This window comes from Crinia signifera, chromosome 2, assembly GCF_055691185.1.
Source record: "Crinia signifera chromosome 2, ASM5569118v1, whole genome shotgun sequence".
Classification (NCBI taxonomy): domain Eukaryota; kingdom Metazoa; phylum Chordata; class Amphibia; order Anura; family Myobatrachidae; genus Crinia; species Crinia signifera.
This window is the reverse complement of record NC_139218.1, coordinates 353,367,102-353,388,512: the sequence shown is the minus strand read 5'-3', so window position 1 is coordinate 353,388,512 and position 21,411 is coordinate 353,367,102. Positions and strand designations below refer to the sequence as shown.

General features: G+C 44.9%; 1 protein-coding gene across 5 annotated transcripts in view; it reads right to left on the bottom strand.

Moving 5' to 3' along the window:
* Positions 1 to 21,411, bottom strand: part of DCLK1 (doublecortin like kinase 1) — a 307,761-nt gene that overhangs the window by 172,041 nt on the left and 114,309 nt on the right. For all 5 annotated transcript variants that reach the window (XM_083169785.1, XM_083169786.1, XM_083169784.1 and 2 more), the window contains one exon: positions 12,688 to 12,787. In XM_083169785.1, coding sequence (XP_083025911.1) covers positions 12,688 to 12,787 — 100 coding nt within the window. The remainder of the gene's footprint in view (positions 1 to 12,687; positions 12,788 to 21,411) is intronic.

The window sequence follows — 21,411 nt, the reverse complement described above, 5'->3', positions numbered from 1 at the left end:
TTGCGAATGCCCTGGTGAGAACTCACCAAAGGCATTCGCTCCATGGGCCACTATGGACAAGCGCAGAACCCCACCATCGGGGACGAATTTGGACCTGTGCGAATATGTTTGAATCAGCCCCTTAGTACATAAATCTTGTGTCTGTGCTCAAGAACTCTTTACTATATGGTAGAAGTGCACTATTGATTATATATAATTTTTATGTGAATGTTTTTTTATTAATGTTACCAGGGCTGCCACTAGGAATTTTGGGGACCGGGACTGATTTCCAGTCCGGGCCCCCTTCATCCTCCTTCCCCCCTCCCTTCACTTACCGCCCGACTCCTGCTGCAGGTCCTGAAGCACAGGCTTCTTCAATGCAGGATGCCAGTGGCCAATTAAAATGCAGCACCGGCTGGTGAGCTTATCAGAGCTCGTGTACCTGCAGCCACTCTGATTGGCTAACGGTGCATAAGCTCTTATTGGCTCAAAAGCCGGTGCAGCATTGAAGAAGCATTGTTTGCGGTGGGCAAAATTAGCTGCCTGGGCCCTTCCAGAGCCCGGGTCCTAGGACAGCTGTACCCACAGCGGCCCTGAATGTTACAGTATCTTAAATCTAAAATCTATGTACAAATAAATAACCAATCAGTTTTCTGGTGCTCTCTTATATATTAATTTATATATTTTTTTCCACTTGTTTAATCCAGCAATTTCCAAATTGCTATGGGGAGCAGCCAAATTTTATTTTTACATATATTTAATTCTGTGTGCCTATTCTTGTTTTTTCCCCCCTTTTTTGTATGTTGTTTCTGTGTGCCTGATTTTTTCCTTTTAATTCATGAACACCTATGTTCTATCTAATTTTCGGATTTCTGCCTCTCTGTGTTCATGGGTTATCTCAGTTATGTTTTCACTACCAAAATCAATAGGAAATGAGCGTGGGGAGCGAGTGATTTAGACATGCAGCAACTGCAAACTGAGAAACATTACATTTATTATCATGCCAATCCATGGGCAGATGCACAGAAATCTGGATGGAAATCTATGTACATAAATATAACTACACTGGAACAAAATGTTGGCGGGAGGCATTCTGTACTGTCACATGCTTTTATTGTTATTGTTTTAAGGATTTGGCATTTTTTCTTAGAATAATATTTTCTTCTTTATAAAAAAAATAAATCATACCACATTAGCTGCAACCCAGAAATCTGTGGTTTCCAAGTCAGGAGAGGGTGACCTTATCAGCGCCCGTGATTTATGCACCATAGCAACAGCAGATTTCCTGAATAACTTAAACCATCCGTAGAATAGGTTATCTCTAGGGATCTGTTCCATAGACAACTATATTTTTTTCTCTATGCCCGCAAGTAAAAATGAACACTAAGAATAAAGATGTTAACTTAAGATCTACTGTATCTACATGTGTCTGTATGGACATAAAAAAAAAAAAACATTACTTTTTTGGATTCCATAGGGGACGCTGGACAGAGGGTATAGACGGTGTATGTGTGGAGCTGGGACTTTACATTTTACAAGTATGACTGTCTCCTCCCCCTCTATATAACTCTCAGATCCAGGTAAAGAAACTGAGCCCGAGAAGAGATGGAGAGAAACAAATGCCAGGGGAGTAGGAATACAGAAGAAACACAATCCTGCCAGAAAATGCACAGCAGCAAGAGGAGGCACAGTCACATAGGAACAACACAGAAGACATCTAACAATGCAAGGTGAGCGCCCAGTGTGGAAGCGAAAAAAAAGATAAGTACCAAAATCCTGCTTTCTCCTTCATCCAAAGAGGACACAGGAGAGAGTGGGAACATCACAAAGGTATCACATGGGAGGGAGAGCGATGTGACACCTGCAAAACAACGCAGCCAAACTAAGCATCAGAAGCCACAAAGGTATCAAACAGGTAAAATAGCACAAAGGTATGAGCTCCAGACCAAGTGGCTGCATGTCACAATTGGGACAAGGAATTTCTCATGTGGCAGCCCAGGAGGGGCGAACAGAACATGTGGAATGCACAGAAATGGATGCTGGCAGAGGCCAGGAAGAGGCTAAATAATAGTAAGTCCAATCTAATATATAAGGGCCTGCTTTGAGACAGGTCAACCTTGCTTAACTGCACCATAGAGCACAAACAATGCACATACAGTAGCTTAATAATGATGCAGTCCGGTCAACATAAATGCACAGAACGCAAACCACATCCAAGAAACAAGAGGATGGTTAGTCTCCCGACAAAACTGGAACCATAATTGGTTGGATAAGGTGGAAAGGAAGATCAATTTGATGTGAAGTTCCACACAATCAAAATGAAATATCAAGTAAGGAGAGTAACAAGAGGGCGTCCCAAGCTCCGAAAATGCATCTGACCAAAGTCAGTAAGACTACCATTTTCCAGGACAAGAATTGAAACTCTAGAATCTCCAAAGGTTTGAGCACAGAGGACTGGAGAAAAGAGAAAACCAAGTATAGGTCCCAAGGTACCATCAGGGGTTCATTGGGAGTCTGTAGCTCTGGGATAAAGGCCTACTGGCAGAGAAAAATACAGACAGAGCCGAAACCAAAACCTTGAGAGACCCAAAGCACAGGACTGCATCCATGCCTGCCTGTAGAAAAAGTTACAGATACAGTAGGCTATGCTAAATGACATAGTAGGTAATCTCATTCTTCACACTATGCCACATAGGACTTCCAAATCTGATGAAAATGGCTTGAGGTCAATGATTTCCATGCTCTAAGAATGGCAGGGACCACCGCTCTTGAATTACCCTTGCTTTTCAACAATTCTATTTCAACAGCCATGCTGTCAAATTTTCCTTGTTGAAGAAGATCCCTGCTTAGACGCAGCAGCAGAGCGGTGTACCACACTCTGCAAGGCCAGTCGGGAGCTACGGGAATGACTTTCTCTGGCTTGATGCATTTAAGTACCCGTTGAAGCAGTGGAAACGGCGGGAACAGATATAAAATTGGAACTGCCAAGGAGTCCATTGCCACTGGATCCCAAGGGCGGGAGCAGTACTAAGGAAGTTGGTATTTGTGTTTGGCTCCCATGAGGTCTGTATATGGCTTGCCTCAATGGTAAACCAGCTGCTGGAAAACTTGAGAATAAAGAGCCCATTCTCCTGGATGAAGGTCCTGATGGCTGAAGTAGCCAACTTCCCAATTTCACACTCCTGGAATGAGCACAGCGGACAGTGTTGCAGCATATTTTTCCACCCAGAGGAATATGCGAATATACCTCTCTCATCGCTCCTAAAATCTCTGACAATTCATATATGCCAAATACATGGAAATGTCCATCTGAAGATTGCCTGGACTGAAGCCAATAAACGTAACAAATGCAAATCCACAGGGAAAGGCTAAACAAGCCATGCATGTGAAAATGAGATCCTATCAGTTTGAACAAGAGGTCTAGCTGGAACGTCTGGGAGTGAAACTGTACGAACTTCAAGGCCATGAAAGTTGCTTCCATTTACCCCAGGAGATGAATGAAATATGCACTGACAGCTGTTGTGGATGAAGAACAAGACACACAAGCTCCTGAATAGACTGGGCCTTGTCCATTGGAAGATAGGTGTCCAAGATCATTCCTAGAAACAGAAGGTATTAAAATGGTGTCAGTTCTACTTTTGGAAAATATTTTATCCAGCCATGTTGTAGTAAAAAGTGGTAAGTCAAGGATACATCAAGCAAAAGCCTTGTTGGACACGGAGCCTTGAGAAGCGGATCGTCCACATAAGGTATTATGGTTACCCCCTTAGCACAACTATTTGTTTAGCCTTGGCATAGACTCTAAGAGCAGAAGATAGGCTAAACAGGATGGCTCAAAATGAATGAGACTTCTGAATTGCAAACCAGAGAAAAAAATTGATGTGGTTCCCATACTGGAATGTGTAAGTAGGTGCCCTTGATGTCCAAGGAAATGAGATATCCCTTTGGTTCCAGGCTTGTGATAACTGATATCATCTTGAATCTGAAAGATGTCATATTGCAATGTACCAACTTGAGATTGAGGAATGGGCAGACTGACCCATCTGATTTCACAACTACGAAAAGGTTGGAGTAAATCCCTTCCTTCCGCTGGTTAAGTGGATCCGGAATTAACACTTCCGTCAGCAGAATGTTGGTAATGGCTTGTTGCACAAAACCATTCTTCTGGGTAGAAAATGGAAAACCAGCAGTCAAAAACCAAAGAAAAGGATGAGACACAAACGATCTGGTATTCCAGAGAAACCAAGTTCTGAACCCAGGCGTTGGAACAAGTCTGCATTCAAGAATCACGAAAATGATGGGAGCCCCCAGGTGGGAAAGTAGCCCATCATGCCACAGTTTTGTCGCCCTAAGCTTGGGGTCCTGACAACGGAAGAGAGTGGAAGCACCACCACTGCCATGAGTTCCTCAAGATGCAGACAAAGTGCCTCTAACATGATCTACCTCCTGAGGAAGCCGCTGACTACTGGAAAGAGGCGGAGAAACGCGTAGAGGAGTACAGGGGAAATCTTCTGGCAGCTAATACCTGGAACCGGTGGAGAAATCTCGGATATGACCGCGCACTAATTAGGACTGAACCAGCGGTCGGAGTTTACCATCGGGGTCTGGAGGCCGGAACCCATGTTCACAGATCACATAAGTATAAAACCTTGTGCACATAGGTGGGACTAATGCTTGGAATAACCCATTTAATATACTAACCCAGTAAGCTATTGCTGAGAACTAACTGCATGCATGCTAACAACTATTATGGCCATTTAAAGGGACACTACCAGCTTTTATGCCTACTAAACCGGCTTATCACTGTCTGAAGTTTTACTATATGTATTTTATTTTTATTATTTTTCGTTTTGTCTTATATAATTTTTAAAGAGTATATCTTTTTATGTATATGAAATATTTATAATAAATTGTTATAACGATTTTGCACAAGCGCTGTTTCTATCCTTTTGTTTTTCTGTGTTGAACTCTAGGGGTTTGGTAATTCCCCTCGAAACAGCTGCGGTGCAAAATATTACAATCTGCGCTGGGATAGTGCTTTGCATAAAAAGTGCCTCTAACATGGCCTAGAAACTTAGACGGAACTCAGAAGTAATGAAAGGAAGGGCCCGAGTAAGCTCTACGAGGTGAAGGAGAAGCAAAAGGCAAAAAGGTGGACTCACCTCCCATAGCCTGAGAAATCCAATGCAAAACTGCATACAGCTGTGGCAAGTTTGATTACTATGCTTACCATCATGCCCTGTCCACTGGTGCATTGCAAACTCAGTCTGGTTAACTTCCCATATCTTTGTGCTGGAACCATGACCATTCTTTTTGTGTTGTGTATTGTAACATATCTGTAATACCGTTGTCCTTTATGGTTCCTCTCCTCCTTATATCCGTCCTGTTTTCATATTATTGTTCTCTATTTGTTATTTGCTATGAAAACTTTTGTCTACGAGCTTTTGTATGGCTTGCAATACTTGATACAGATACATCCCTCTGTATCATTGCTGCAGGAGGAATTGTGCTCTTAGCGCTGACTCCCCACAGCCTGCTCTAGAACTCACAGCATATAGGTAGCGGGAATGTAAGATACACAATGCCATAGCAATCATCACATGATGCATTCGCAACACTGTACATGGACACATCTGTCTTTAATAAAAAAGTTATTTAGTAAAGTCTACTGTTCATTTACACAATCTGGATCCCATCAGCAGAACCCAGCTATTGTCATACACTTTACAATCTCTTAAGACAAATGCTAACAAGCCTTACTTTCCATCGAATTGAAACAGCTGTGTGACATAGGAAACATATGAAAAAGCAAGCACACGGTTTTAGGGGATTCCACCTTTGAGCTCCAAAAATATTCTTATTGTTTATTTATACATATTTGCTCAAAGGATATTTATACCGTCCCAAATATTTATTACAAATAACATTATCAATGTTAGAACATTTATTGGGTAGATCTCATGCAGTTGGCATCAACTCTTGGAGAGTGATAAAGTAGAGATAATATAGACCCTTATGTTCTAAGCCTTGGTGAAAGATAAAGTGGACAGAAATAAAGGGGTCTATGTACTAAGCCTTGGGGAGAGATAAACTGTATGGAGATAAAGTATCAGCCAATCCTCTTCTAACTGCCATGTTACAGGCTGTGTTTGAAAAATGACAGCTAGGAGCTAGCTTTTTGGTATTTTTATCTTTCCCCAATTGATCTCTATCCATGGCTTGGTACAATGGATGGAGATGTATGGCGCAGTGAAAAGAGTGGAGAAGTGAGCCCGTGGACACGATGACAAGGGCTTTTTGCAGTGGAGTTGAAGAAATAACACCGTGGTTGCATTAGGCCCCTAGTGAGTGGAGTTAGGAAGAAATACAATGTTTGCATTGGGCCCCTAGTGAGTAGAGCTGGAAAGTTATACAGAGCTTGCTTTGGGCCCTTAGTGAGTAGCGTTGGGAAGGATTACAGTGTTTGCATTGGGCCCCCAGTGAGTGAAGTTAGGAAGGAAAACAGTGTTGCATTGGGCCCCGAGTGAGTGAAGTTGGGAAGTAACTCAGTGGTTGTAGTTGGTACCAAGTGAGTGGAGTTGGAAGTAATACAGTGTTTGCATTGGCCCCCAGTGAGTGGAATTAAAAATGATTAAAGTATTTGCATTGGGCCCATAGTGAGTAGATTTGGGAAGGATTACAGTGTTTGCATTGGGCCCATAGTGAGTGGATTTGGAAAGGATTACAGTGTTTGCATTGGGCCCCCAGTGCATGAAGTTGGGAAGTAATAGTGTTTGCCATGGGCCCCCAGTGAGTGCAGTAGGGAAGTAACTCAGTGGTTGCATTTGGCACCAAGTAGAGTAGGGAAAGTAATATACAATAAAAAAATGCAAATAAAAAACACTTAAAATCAACATGTGGACCTATTAATATATAACCTGCTCTGGTAGATCTCAACAAGTGGGGGCAGTGGGAAACAGCTGGAGTCCAATTTGTAATCCCAATGGGTCGCTGGAGGTGTCCCAGTCCGCTGTGGACTTTTTAGCTTGTGGGATCCTTTCTAAGGTGCATTTAAGTGATGATGGGATAGGGTACTCCAATTTATGTTCCAATGAGCCGCTGTAGTTTTCCCAGTCCAAAACTTGCATGGGGGCTCCTTTTGTAAAGTGCACTGTGCCAGATATAAGGTGCTCCAGGTGTTGAGAAATTGTAGGAATGGTCCCAGAAGAATTAGCAGGTGATGGACAAAGTGTCCACAATAGGTCCAGCTTGATCACCAACGCGTTTCGCTGTCACTCAAGGGGCAGCTTTTTGAAGGTGACTGATGCTCACTCAGGGCCAGGTATAAATACCCCAGTTAATTGATCATGGTTGACTTCATGGTGCTGTAATAATGCATATTATAGCTTAAAACTAAATAAACATAAATAGAGATACTCGGAGGCAGACTTAAAAAATCACAACTAATATACTTTGCATGTTAAGAATAAAATAGGCTCATAATTTATAAACATAAAAACGCCAAGTCGACCTCTTAACCCGAAAATTAATAAATTACTACCGGGTCAAGTCAAACCAGTTAATTACAGTGTATATAGTGCATACTGAAATATAGTACCATATAATCATACTGAAATATAGTACAATATAATCAGTATGCGCTATACAGTATACACTGTAATTAACTGGTTTGACTTGACCCGGTAGAAATTTATTAATTTACGGGTTAAGAGGTCGACTTGGCGTTTTTATGTTTATAAATTATGAGCCTATTTTATTCTTAACATGCAAAGTATATTAGTTGTGATTTTTTAAGTCTTTTATTTTATTTAGTTTTAAGCTATAATATGCATTATTACAGCACCATGAAGTCAACCATGATCAATTAACTGGGGTATTTATACCTGGCCCTGAGTGAGCATCAGTCACCTTGAAAAAGCTGCCCCTTTAGTGACAGCGAAACGTGTTGGTGATCAAGCTGGACCTATTGTGGACACTTTGTCCATCACAATTTTTTGTAATTGGAGTCCAATTACAAATTGGACTCCAGCTAATTCCCCACTCCCCCACTTGTTGAGATCTACCAGAGCAGGTTATATATTAATAGGTCCACTTGTTGATTTTAAGGGTGACATTCTATGTGTAGCGGTAAAAACGCATGATTTTTACCGCACCTAATCACACTTTTGAAAACTGCAAGATTGGGCCGTTTTTCGCATATTTAATGAGATGCGAAAAACGGCCCAAATAGTGCGACTAGGTGCGATTTGATGCGATTTCTTTAGTCCTGAAAATGTGCGATTTTCAGGTCTGAAAATCGCACATTTGCACGGAATCGCAATTTAAAAAAAAAACTGCGCGGGGTCACCCCGCCAGAGCATAACCAGCCCTGGGCTCATTGAGCCGGTGCTGGTGACATAAAATCACGGTCCCGACAAATAGGGGTCCCCTTGATTTAATGAAACCAGCACCAGGCTCAAGGTCCGGCGCTGGTTCCCAAAATACGGGGGACAAAATGACTAGGGGTCCCCCGCATTTCAAGAACCAGCACCAGACCCAACCAGCCAGCAGGGTAATGCCGCAGCCGGGGGACACTTATTATATAAGGTCCCGCGGCCAAAGCATTATCCCCCTGGCTGGTCAGCATGGGCAGGGGTCCTGGGGAAGTGGGGACCCCCCCAAAGAAGGGGTCCCCCCCTCCAGGACTTACCAGCCCATGCTGAAAGTCCGGGGCTGTCCCCGATGCCCCTGGGCGGTGGGCATCGGGCTGATGAAAAGTGCAAAAAAAGAATAAAAACTATTGTCTTATACTGTAGAACTATGAGTCCCAGCAAGCCTACCCCGCATGCTGGGACTTGGAGAACCACAAGTCCCAGCATGCGTGGCATTAAAGGGCCCGATGGCACTTGTAGTTCCACAGTACAAGAAATAGTTAAATAAAAAACACACTGACACCCAGAAAAATAAACGTTTAATACATCCACAGCCCACACATACTGATACTTACCTACCTTGAGCCCATGAGTCGTCCCTGGATCCGGGGTCCGGGGTCCTGGCTCCAGGGCTGAAGAGTTTGGTTCCGGGGCCTTGGTCCTGGTTCCGGGGCTGGTCCGGGGCTCCTGGACTGAAGAGTCCGGTTCCGGGGCCTTGGTCCTGGTTCCGGGGCTGGTCCGGGGTCCGGGGCTCCTGGGCTGAAGAGTCCGGTTCCGGGGCCTTGGTCCTGGTTCCGGGGCTGGTCTGGGGTCCGGGGCTCCTGGGCTGAAGATTCCGGGGTCCTGGATCCGTAGTAATCCAAAGGGGTATCTGAGGAAGGAAATCCTACTGACCTGGTCCCCGGCGACGACCCCGGCATCTTCAGCTCCAGACACGCTGCTCCTGGCTGGTACCCGCTCACAGAGATTTTCATCTTCCGCGCCTCTCCACCGGATCATTCTATTGGCCGCCTAGCGGCCAATCAGGAGCCGACTTTTTGGCTCCTGATTGGCCGCTAGGCGGGCAATAGAATCAGTCTGAGGAAAGGCGCGGAAAAGGACCAGCCCCGGAACCAGGACCAAGGCCCCGGAACCGGACTCTTCAGCCCAGGAGCCCCGGACCAGCCCCGGAACCAGGACTAAGGCCCCGGAACCGGACTCTTCAGCCCTGGAGCCAGGACCCCGGACCCCGGATCCAGGGACGACTCATGGGCTCAAGGTAGGTAAGTATCAGTATGTGTGGGCTGTGGATGTATTAAACGTTTATTTTTCTGGGTGTCAGTGTGTTTTTTATTTAACTATTTCTTGTACTGTGGAACTACAAGTGCCATCGGGCCCTTTAATGCCACGCATGCTGGGACTTGTGGTTCTCCAAGTCCCAGCATGCGGGGTAGGCTTGCTGGGACTCATAGTTCTACAGTATAAGACAATAGTTTTTATTCTTTTTTTGCACTTTTCATCAGCCCGATGCCCACCGCCCAGGGGCATCGGGGACAGCCCCGGACTTTCAGCATGGGCTGGTAAGTCCTGGAGGGGGGGACCCCTTCTTTGGGGGGGTCCCCACTTCCCCAGGACCCCTGCCCATGCTGACCAGCCAGGGGGATAATGCTTTGGCCGCGGGACCTTATATAATAAGTGTCCCCCGGCTGCGGCATTACCCTGCTGGCTGGTTGGGTCTGGTGCTGGTTCTTGAAATGCGGGGGACCCCTAGTCATTTTGTCCCCCGTATTTTGGGAACCAGCGCCGGACCTTGAGCCTGGTGCTGGTTTCATTAAATCAAGGGGACCCCTATTTGTCGGGGACCGTGATTTTATGTCACCAGCACCGGCTCAATGAGCCCAGGGCTGGCTATGCTCTGGCGGGGTGACCAGTGACCAGTTTTTTTTTTTTTTAAACTGTTTAACCCTTTTTTTCCACCAGAACCCTGCACAGATCTCAATGATCTGTGCAGGGTTCTGGCTAATTCGCCCATCAGAACCTGGTCTGATTTTTGGGCGAATTTTAGACACATTTATACAAATAGCATACCATTAAATATGCAATACTTTTCATTGTGAAAACATCTGGATGCGATGTGCTGCGAGAAACAGCCATCGTATTTCCAGAATGTCCAATTTGTTGGCCAAAATCGCACTTTTTTCACATTGTCGCAGCTCATTAAATATGCAAAAATGAAAAAACATGCGATTTCGGACGTTTTTGCGAAAAAAATCGCAAAAAAAAAAATCTCACTCCATAGAATGTCACCCTATGTGTTTTATATTTGCATTTTCTGTTGTATGTTATGTGATACAAAATTAAATATTCTTTTTATTGTACAGATTGGTTGACTCATTAAAATTTAAGAGCGCTGCAATATCCCCCTCTTTTTTCTATTTTGAATACCCAGGGACTTGACTAGTCCCTAATTGCAGCTGCTCACCTTGAGTAAACCACCTTGACTAGCGCTCTAAGCATTTTTTTCCCTAGGGAAAGTAATATGTATTTGCATTATGCCGCTAGTGAGTGGAGTGGGGAAGGAATACAGAGCTTTCATTGAACCCCCAGTGAGTGCAGTTGGGAAGTAATACAGTGTTTGCATTGGGCCCCTAGTGAGTGGAGTTGGGATGTAATGCAGTGGTTGCAGTTGGTCCCAAGTGAGTGGAGTTGGGAAGCAATACAGTACATATCGGCCAGTGACGTGCGGTGGTGGCTGTGAACGGAGAGGCACTGTCACAGCCACCACCGCACCGAAACACCCCCCCCCCCCCCCCTGGCTGCCACCGACACCTGCTGCCCCCCTCCTCCAGCAGCAGGCAGCATCCATCCCCTGCCGCAAACCTCCGTCCCCGCCCGCTGTAACACCCCCCCATGCACCTGACACCGTCCTCTGCTGCCACCGCCATCCCCGCCCGTTTGACTCTCCTCCCCCCCCCACCTGAAAACAAAATGATACTCACTGGGCAGGGGAGAGGGGAGCAGCAGCCACACAGGCAGGGAACCGGGAGCCAGCACAGGTCACAGCATGGGGAGAAGGGAGCAAACGCGGCACTTTCGGAAGCTTACATGACAGGGGCTGCTGTAATTGGCCAGCAGCTGGATCTGCTGTCCAATCACAGCAGCCCCTGTCAATTAGGCACTTCTAGAAGTGCCGCTTTTAGTGTTATTTTTAATGGGCTTTTTAGCCCACTGCTTAGCCCTGCCCCGCCCCCCGCTTCGTCCCCTTGCAGTTCTGTTTGGGAGGCACGTTTATCGATGCCTCCCAAACTAGGTTAATTCATTCAAACCAGTAAAATAATATAAAGAAAATACTTATGACACAGAATATGTGTCATGGGTATATTCTTTGTATTATTTTAAAACAAATTGACAGGGGAAGCACTGCCTCCCCTGACTGCACGTCCCTGATATCGGCCACATCTCTCAGTGACCTATGATCCATGCTCCTGCAGGTCATTCCTTGGGTCGTCCTGTTGGGTGTGCTGAATGTCCAATGGGGCTCACCAGGGAACAACGGCATGTGGTGGAAAACTAAACATCGCACCATCATACACTGCATCATGCAGTGTGTATGGATGTCGATGGGTACACAAATCGTTTAATGTGTACCCAGAATTAAGGAGCCCATACACGGTCCATTGTGTATGGCTCCGTTTTGTACTATGCGATGCACGCTCCCGCGCATCACATAGTACGGTACAAAAAGTATGTGCTGCACATACTTTTTGTACTAGCTATACATCGGATTGGATCGCAGTGCATGCACAATGCATGCACTAGGGATGCGATCCGATCCGATGTGTACTGTTTAAGCACACAACGGATCCGATTAACGGACCGTGTATGGGGGGCTTTACCGTTATAAATTACAGTCTTAAGCAGCTGAATTACTGCTGGTGTGCACAGAGACACAGGCTGCTGGTTCTATAGGGAAGCAGAAATGTAAAACTGCATTTACTATACATTTTGAAATTCTATCTTTAAGATCAGCGGCTAATGATAGATGTGAGTTACAGCATTAACTAGCTGATAACATGGTAAGGGGGTAATATATATGCACACACAGAAAGACAGGGGTTGCGATTCTACTGTTAAGTAAGCTAACATATATCATCTGTTTTTGATATAGAAATGGAAATATTTTGTTTTTGCAAAAGACTTGTTGATCTTGGATCTGATAGTGATCTGTAAGATGTTTGGTTGACACAAACTTGGATAGAATCACAATGGCTGGATCAGTTGTCTAACTCACTCAAGGTTTTGTAAAAATCTCTCTTACCACTCTCATCCAGCAAGAAATCATCTTGGTAACGGAACTTTTCCGGGCCGCAAGCAATAAAAATGTCATCATCACCAAAGAAATCCTGAAGGCACATCACCTGAAAGAGAAGTTATACTTTATCACCGGATGTCATAACAACTCCCGTCCACTTCCCAAACCACAGTCTGCATAATGAACTCAGCAGGGACTTATGAGTCCGACCATCTGTTTCATATCAACGGTACGTTTAATGACACAAGAAGGTGGCGGGGGGAGTGGATGCAGTATAATCCACTAGTACCTTCATGTGCCGATCACGCCGATATTTATTGAATCGATGGAAGGAAAGTAATGATTACCCTGTTCCCAATTTGAGCCATTTGCACAAACAGCTGCAGAATTAATTTGGCGCTCACAGTTTAGTGCAGTTACCTAATCTTCCTTTTTTGTTACACGCTTTATAGAAGTACTGAGGCTGGTGTATTGTGCGTGTCTACATAAGTATTTGTTATATAATGACAGCACATGGCCTGGGGACATTCACTGTATTTATGCTTTACAATAGCATATCAAAATATAGGGAACATGCTAATAAAATATGGGAACCTGTGACCACATAAAGTAGAAGGCTTGTGTTAACACTTGAGACACTAAAGGTGCATACACACTGTACAATTTTTTTGAGCAATTTGGTTGAAAGACATTTCCATTGAACCCAGTGTCCTGGACCGAAGATGTTGACAAAAGATATTGTCAACAAACAAACGATGAATGATAATGCGCATACCCGCCAGTTGTTCATCAAGATTGTTCATCAACTGTGCATGCAGCTCAATTTGAATATCTTTCAAAAAGAGCCTATAAACTGACCTTTCTTCTTTCGTCTGTCGTCAATATCTTTCGTCAACATCTTTAGTCCAGGACACTGGGTTCAATGGAAATGTCTTTCAACCAAATTGGTCAAAAAAATTGTACAGTGTGTATGCACCCTAACCCTTTGAGTGCCAAGTGAATTTGGCAAAATAGGTGTGAAAATTGGCAAGCAAACATTTTTATTCATCATAAGGACCTGTAATGGTTACCTTATATAGGAAACTGGATCCTTTTACACAACATTTTTTATTTGACTTTATATAGCAAATGTGAGCGACGCTGGCATTTTTAGCGGATATTTTGCACATCGCTCACAGAGATGTTGGCACTCAAAGGGTTAAGGTAAATTCTGAGCGAATATATGGCATACATACATTTTTTTTACAATACATAATTAATTAACAAGTTGGTCACAAGCAGAGTACAGTAGGCGTTGCACAAGTAGAGAATAATTAGTTATGATTACAATAGAAACTTCCTACACAAACTGAGCTATGACGTCAGGACAAGGACTCACAAGGCTGATACTAAGGGTAAGATAATTGATATCGTTTCATCAACAGGAAGTCGAATTATAAAAATAAATCTACAGTACCTCTGCCCCTGTTCTTTAATGTGGAAGAATACTAAGCGGTTCTATGTTGTCAAGCACAGCTAATGCCTTCAACCTGAAATGATTAGGTTCTGTTAAATAGTGTAAAGTATTTAACACCAAAGAATGATCTGTCATGCCCATCAATGAGCAAGTATCTTCCAAGTACCCTTATTAGGAGAGCATGTTTGAGTCATTGGACAGAACAACCAATAAAAAGGAGATTAAACTACTCCATGAATGTCTTCTCACAAACTTATGGTGCGATTCTCTGATGCGTTTTGAACTTTTAAAGTTAAAACTTGCTGCGTGTGGTTCACATCACACCGTACCAAAAGAGCAACCAGTACTAGATTGCACCGCATTTAGTTTAAATCACACTCTGTTGTAGCGGATTGCATGAGATTTCAACTAGATGTGATCTAGTACAAAACACACATACCACATATCACACCGTGTATGGACACCTCGACACTGAAAGCTAGGAGCCCCATTATATTGGTGCAGGTGCCTCAATGCTTTACAACTCTGCAAAGGAACTCAGATGTAAGTGAATACTAGCTTAAAATCGCACATGATAGGGGTTATCCGTCTTCATAGCGCTCATATCCTCAGCCACCTCCTTCAGGCCAAATACTTTGAGCTCCTCATTAAGGGCCTTATTTTGGTTCATTCTTTCTGACAAAATCCTTCTTAGATGGACAAAACCATGTGCACTGCAGGGGGGCAGATGTAACATGTGCAGAGAGAATTAGATTTGGGTGAGTTATTTTGTTTCTGTGCAGGGTAAATACTGACTGCTTTATTTTTACACTGCAATATAGATCTCACTTTGCAGTAAAACCCCCACCCAAATCTAATTCTCTCTGCACAAGTAACACCTGCCCCCCTGCAGTGCACATGGTTTTGCCCATCTAAGAAGGATTTTGTCAGAAAGAATTAACCAAAATAAGGCCCTAAGTTATGTTTTGCCTAGTTTTGACTAGCTTCAGGTCAATCCCTCAGAGAGGCACATTGGGGACAGTAGATTGAGACTAACAACAATCATCATCACCTCCTGATCTCTAACAGGGGAATCCACAATATGACGAAGTCATGTGTGAGACTTTATTCCAGGTAAAGCCCTTCCCCCAGTGTACAAGTACGCATCTGAAAGTACAAGGATAGGGACGCCCACCTCCTTCTTGGTGCGACTTTATATGCTACTAGTGGTGTATCCAGATGTCGGGCTTACCAGTGGCAGATCTAGAGGTGGGGCTTTAGTGCAGTCCAAAAATCAAATAGTGGACCCATGCCAACTGCCACCCCAATCGCGGCCAAACATCACCAACCGCGACTCATTGGCAGTTGCTTTGGGTCTCCTATTTGAATTTTGGACTGAGCTGCAGCCACCACAGGACACTAACCTAACCATTGTAATTAGCACCAGTCCCATGCTAAGTCCAGTCTCCTCCAGAGTATTGCTATCAATGTAAGTGGTCAGGATTTGTAACCAGTTATGCAATCAGTTATGTGACGCATCCATAACCAACTCCCTTAAGACATCTATAAGACAGCGCATCTCTGTGCTCTGTACATTTCTGATACTATCTATTTCAACTGGTATTGTGACTTTGAGCCAGATGATTCAAACTTCAAAAAGTGATAAAGTGGAGAGTGATAAACAGCCAGCCAATCAGCTCCTACCTGTCATGTTTTAAACACAATCTGTGACATGGCAGTTAGGGGCTGATTGGCTAGCTGGTTATCACTCTCCCTTGTATCACCTTTTGAAGCTTGATGCATGAATTGAGGGCCGATGTTTTTGTGGCACCACATGAATGAGCCTCCTAGGCTAGTGATAGTACTATATTATTATTATTATATCAAAATAAACAGATCCAAAATAATAAAACATGAAAAGCCTCTTTAATGGCACTATATTGGAAACTACAGGAAAGGGATCTAGGAGTCACTATTTAAGGGGACTTAAAGGCAGGTAGGCAATGTAATAAAGCAATGACGCAAGTCAGATGCTTGGTTGCATAGGGAGAGGTATCAGCAGCAGAAAGAAAGAATATTGCCAATGTATAGGTCATTGGCAGGGCCGGACTGGCCATCTGGCATTTCTGGCAAATGCCAAAGGGGCCGATGGCCAGGTGGGCCAATTTGTTAATCCAGAGTGAAAGCACCACCTCCCGAGCGGTGCACAGAGAGAGCCCGATTGGGTCCTGGAGAGATGGGGGCATCACATACAGCTATTCCCTTCACTCCTACACGCCGGGATCCGCAGCGCACACATCCCAGCGTGTGCTTGCTCGGTGTGTGCATGCGCGTGACTTCACGTTGCGCATGTGCACAAATTCCCTGGTCATTGGTACGAACTCATCTACAATACTGTGTCCAGTTTTAGAGGCCATATCTCCCGAAGGATATAGGGGGAGATTCTCTAAGAATCTCCGCCCCCCTTCGCCGCCCATCGCATATTTAATTATCGCATATGCTGTAACATATGCGATAATTAAGGCAAAGGACAGCTCTTGCGTTAAGAGCTGTCCTTTGCGGTGAGAGTCGCCGGGTCCCAGCAGGTCCCGGCGGCTCCCCCCTCCCTCACACACCCAGCGCTGCTGCTGCTGCGCCGGGCTCTCCTCCTCCCTGCACCCGGAAGAGGATCAGTGCAGGGAGGAGGTCACAGATGAGGGGGGAGGGGGCGGCGGGGGGGGTCGGCGCGGGGCGGCGGAGGGTTGCGATAGAAGCCCATTGGCTTCTATGGGGCTTCTATGGGGCATGCTTACAGCATCCCAAAATGCGGTAAAAACCCGATAACGGGGTTTTTACGGCATTTTTAGCTTAGAGAATCTCCCCCATAAATACTCTAGATATGGTACAAAGAAGGGCAACTAATGGTGCATGGCCAACACCACTAAACTTACCAGAAGGATTACAAAATCTCAATTTGGATAGTGTGGAGCAGAGAAGGGAAAGGGGGATATAATAGAAACTTTGATACAGTATATTTAAAGGGTTTTAACAAGGTCCAGGAGGGAAAAATTCTTCAAATTAAGAGAAGTAGCAGAACCGGAGGGGGAAGTCTAAGGAAAATTTACTGCACAGAAAGGGTAGTGGATAAGTGGAATAGCCTCCCATCAGAGGTGGTAGAGGCTAAGACAGTAGAACAATTTAAACATGCACTGAATAGACATAAGGATATATTTGCAAAGAAATGAGGATCAAATAGGGTTTAAGGGTAACAATATGGATAAAAAGGGGCAGACTAGATTGACTGCATTCAGCCAAATTCTATGTTTCTATCTTTTTACTTAAAACAAATGAATAAAGCTATGGGGCAGTGAGAACGTGTGGGAACTGCTATGCCTGTGTGGTGTGACGGGAAGATCACGGGGGCCAGATAATAATGATGAGGGGGACCGATAGCAATAGTAACTAATCAGACATGTTTATAGGTGGATTATGAAGAGGGGAGGATGAGGAGGACAGTTCCGGGAGCAATACCCACATGAACGGTTGTGTTCTCTTTATAAAAGACAAAGTTTTGGAAAACAGATAATAACAATTAACTAATAACAATTAACTATTAAGTTAATATTAAGTGAAAGACGTTCAGAATAAGCAATGCAAAACAAAGAAACTTTAACTTAGCTAGACTCCAAACACAATCTCTATTGCTGCACAAAAACACATTTTAGCTGTCATAATCCAGAGTCGTCTAAGCTGATCTAAGTATACAGTAAATCCAAGAATATAATCATCTCACAGATATGTTGGATACCATATAAGCACTTCCCATCATCCTGGCTTCCGGTCGCCTGGTGAGAGCTGTGTATATACAGAAGCATGGGCTAGTTATCAGTGCAGCTGAGAACACTGCAGAATTCATTCTAAATCTTAGGACTTAGATTTCCATGGTAACAGTTACATCACTATGATGCTTAAAGTGATGCACAGAAAACATCATAATACATTTCTTGTGTTTTTTTCTTTTCTCAATCACTCAATGACCTCAATACATTACATTTAAAAGTCAGAAGGTGATGCGAGACAGACATACAGCCACCTAGAGGAAAAATAAGAGAGATTACAAAGACCCATCAGTACAGAAAAGGTACTTTGTTCTCTAAGCTGGATAGTCAGCCATTCCAAATATTATTATGGTGACACGGTGGTGTGGGGAGTTTGTGTGCACAACAACAGATTCTACCGGAGAAGGAATTGGGGTGTCTGAATGCATGTATGGGTACTTATTTCCTAGCACGGCGTCGGTCGCGTCCATCGTATACCTTAAGTTAAGGTATGCGATGGACGCAACCGACGCGATTTCAGGGCTATTTTTAGCCTTTTGCCCGACAATTAAAAAATCGCGTCCATCGCATGCCAATGGACCGGATTTTTCATTGTATAGCCACCCTTATGGGTATTTGACATGACAAATGCCCCCCCCCCCATTGTTAACGCCACCCCACGATGAACGCCAACCCGAAGCGTGGCGAGCGCAGCAAGCCCGCAAGGGGCGGCGGTATGCGTCCTCCGACCTTTTCATACCTCCACTATCCACGTTGGCGTGGAGTTGATTTTATATATTGTGGCGAGCGCAGCGAGCCACCGAGCCCAAAGCGTGGCGAGCGCAGCGAGCCCCGCGAGGGGACGCGTAATACCTGTAAAGTAATGGGGGGGCTCACTGCGCTCGCCATGCTTTGGGCTCGGTGGCTCGCCACACTATATAAAATCAACTCCACGCCGACGTGGATAGTGGGGGTATGAAAAGGTCGGTGGACGCGGGCTCGCTGTGTTCGGCATGCTTCAGGTTGCCCCCCTTCTCTTAATGTCCATCAGTGCCTCCATTCGTTGTATGTCCCCTAGCCTGACCCCTCCATTCACTATATACCCCACTCTGCCCCCATTCACTGTATGTCCCCCAGCCTGCCACTGCTCCCCATTCTCTGAATGGCCATCACTGCCTCCATTCACTGTATGTCCCCCAGCCTGACCCTCCTTCACTGTATGTCCCCCACTCTGCCCCCTCCCTTCTCTGTATGTTTCCCAGCCCCTTGTGTGAGCCAGAGGAAGGAGAGGCAAAGCAGGCACTGCAAGGACAGGAGATGCTTGGGCTCCTGCTGTTGCCCTCCTCTGCTCTGCATATTACGGGAGCAAGCTTCCCCCTTGCTGCCCCCCTCCCCAAACACTGCTGTCACTGATTGTGGAGTAGGGTGATATATGATTGCAGCTGCAAGGGTAGGACGCCAAACACATCTGACTGTGGCGGCCGGCACCTCCTCACTGCAGCAGCCAGCAAGGTAAAGGCGCGCTCACCAGGACCCCACCTTTAGTGTCCTGTGCTTCCCACATCTGATGCTCTGCCCGCTTCCAGCTGGAGGCTGCGGGCCGCTTGAAATGAGAGCACGGGCCGCAATTGGCCCCCGGGCCTGACTTTGGGCATGCCTGCCCTAGTGGATGGCAGGGCATGAAATACTGCCTGTCGGCACATGTCATGTTGATATGGACACCAAAACATTCCACCGCGTCCCCTCGCATGGCTCACTGCGCTCACCATGCTTTGGGCACGGTGCCTCGCTACACTCGGTACACTACTTTATTCTACCATCATGCCCTAGTAGATGGAATACCGCCTGTAAAAAACATCATGTCGACCTTTTGACTGTCAACCTTCCCCCTAGCGACCTAATGACCCTGTCAACCTAATGATCCTGTCGACCTAACCCACGTCGACCTACCTGCATGTCGACTTAGTGGTGTCAACCTAATGCTTGTCAACCTACTTGGTGTTGACTCAATAACCGTATCCCGGACCAATTACCCCAAATGGGGTAAAAATGAAATTCCTTGGGGTAATGGACGGTCGCACTGCCGAGACACAGCCAGGCATACATATGAATCTATATGCATGATGCCCCGGGCCCCGCCTCCAAGTCCGCCCACTTCTTCAGTAGAGTCGACTAGTTGCTGCGCCATCTCGGCAGTGCACAGTCTCTACTGCCACTGTGATGCCTAGTTTCTTTGCCTGGTTATAGGCTCATGTCACGGTATACCCATCTCTAGGGGAAAAATGTGCACAGACTATATCATCTTGTAATACTGACACTAATAGTTGCTTGGACGTCACATTATTAATGGCTATACCACACGCAGCCTGTCCACCAATGATGATGATGATTACCATGTAGGTTGTGTGATGGTCATCGTCATCATCAGTGGCTGCCAGGCTGTGCACCGCACTAGCAGGATATATCAGAAATATCTGGGGTACAGTGTGTATAACAATTATATGATTTCCTTGCTTTCAAATCAAGGGGATCAAGGTATCGTCGGCATATCTAAATATACTTTGGGGTTAAAGGTAAAATGTTCCCTGACCCCTGATTTAAAGTGTCAAAAAAAACCTGGGTTTGCCTTTTAAAAAAAAAAATTGCAACTTGCAAGTTGTAATATCTGTCCCGGTGCTGATCTGGAGGAATCCATTATGCGTCCGACCACGCAGAGCAACTCTCCAGGAATGAAGAAACTGAGGCAAAGCCGTGCACTACACGTATGCCACGCCATCTATCGGCAAACACATTATCCCACTGCAATTAGATACAACGCCGCTACAGCAAAAGTCTCCTTTTCATTTAATCACATATACTATATATATATATATATATATATATATATATATATATATATATATATATGGATAGGAAAGATATAGCGTGCGCCTCCTATTGATTCACCACCACCACCTTAAAATTCAGATGGACATAGACATTTCTGGTAAAAAAGTTGTACAATTTATTATAAAATAATATTTGTTCCGTATGCAGTCACAGTCTTCTCAATCGCAATAACCCGACGCGTTTCGTCCTATGGACTTCATCAGGGGTATTACATATGACTCACATTGGCATGTGTTCTTTGATAAAAAGCTGGTTGTGCTGGTTCCTCAGTGGGATACTGGAACCGACTAAAAAGATGTCTCTGCAATTTCCCTTTCAGTATGGAATGGGGCAAAAAATGGGTGGTTTGGAGAGGGGTTTTCTCATCAGTCCTCTCAAGAACGTATACTGTAACTCCCAAGCTGCCACTCCAAATAGCTGCAGATCTATATATATAGTCCAATAGGCCGGCACCCTCCTTGTCCCAACTGGGTAACAGCAAACACCGTGGTACCCAGCCAAAGTAAATAAATACAGACCAGTCCAATAGGCGGCACCCACGGATTTTTCTTCATCAAGTACTCAGACACACGCCAAGGTAGTGCAAGCTTTGGGGTTTTATTACCCTTC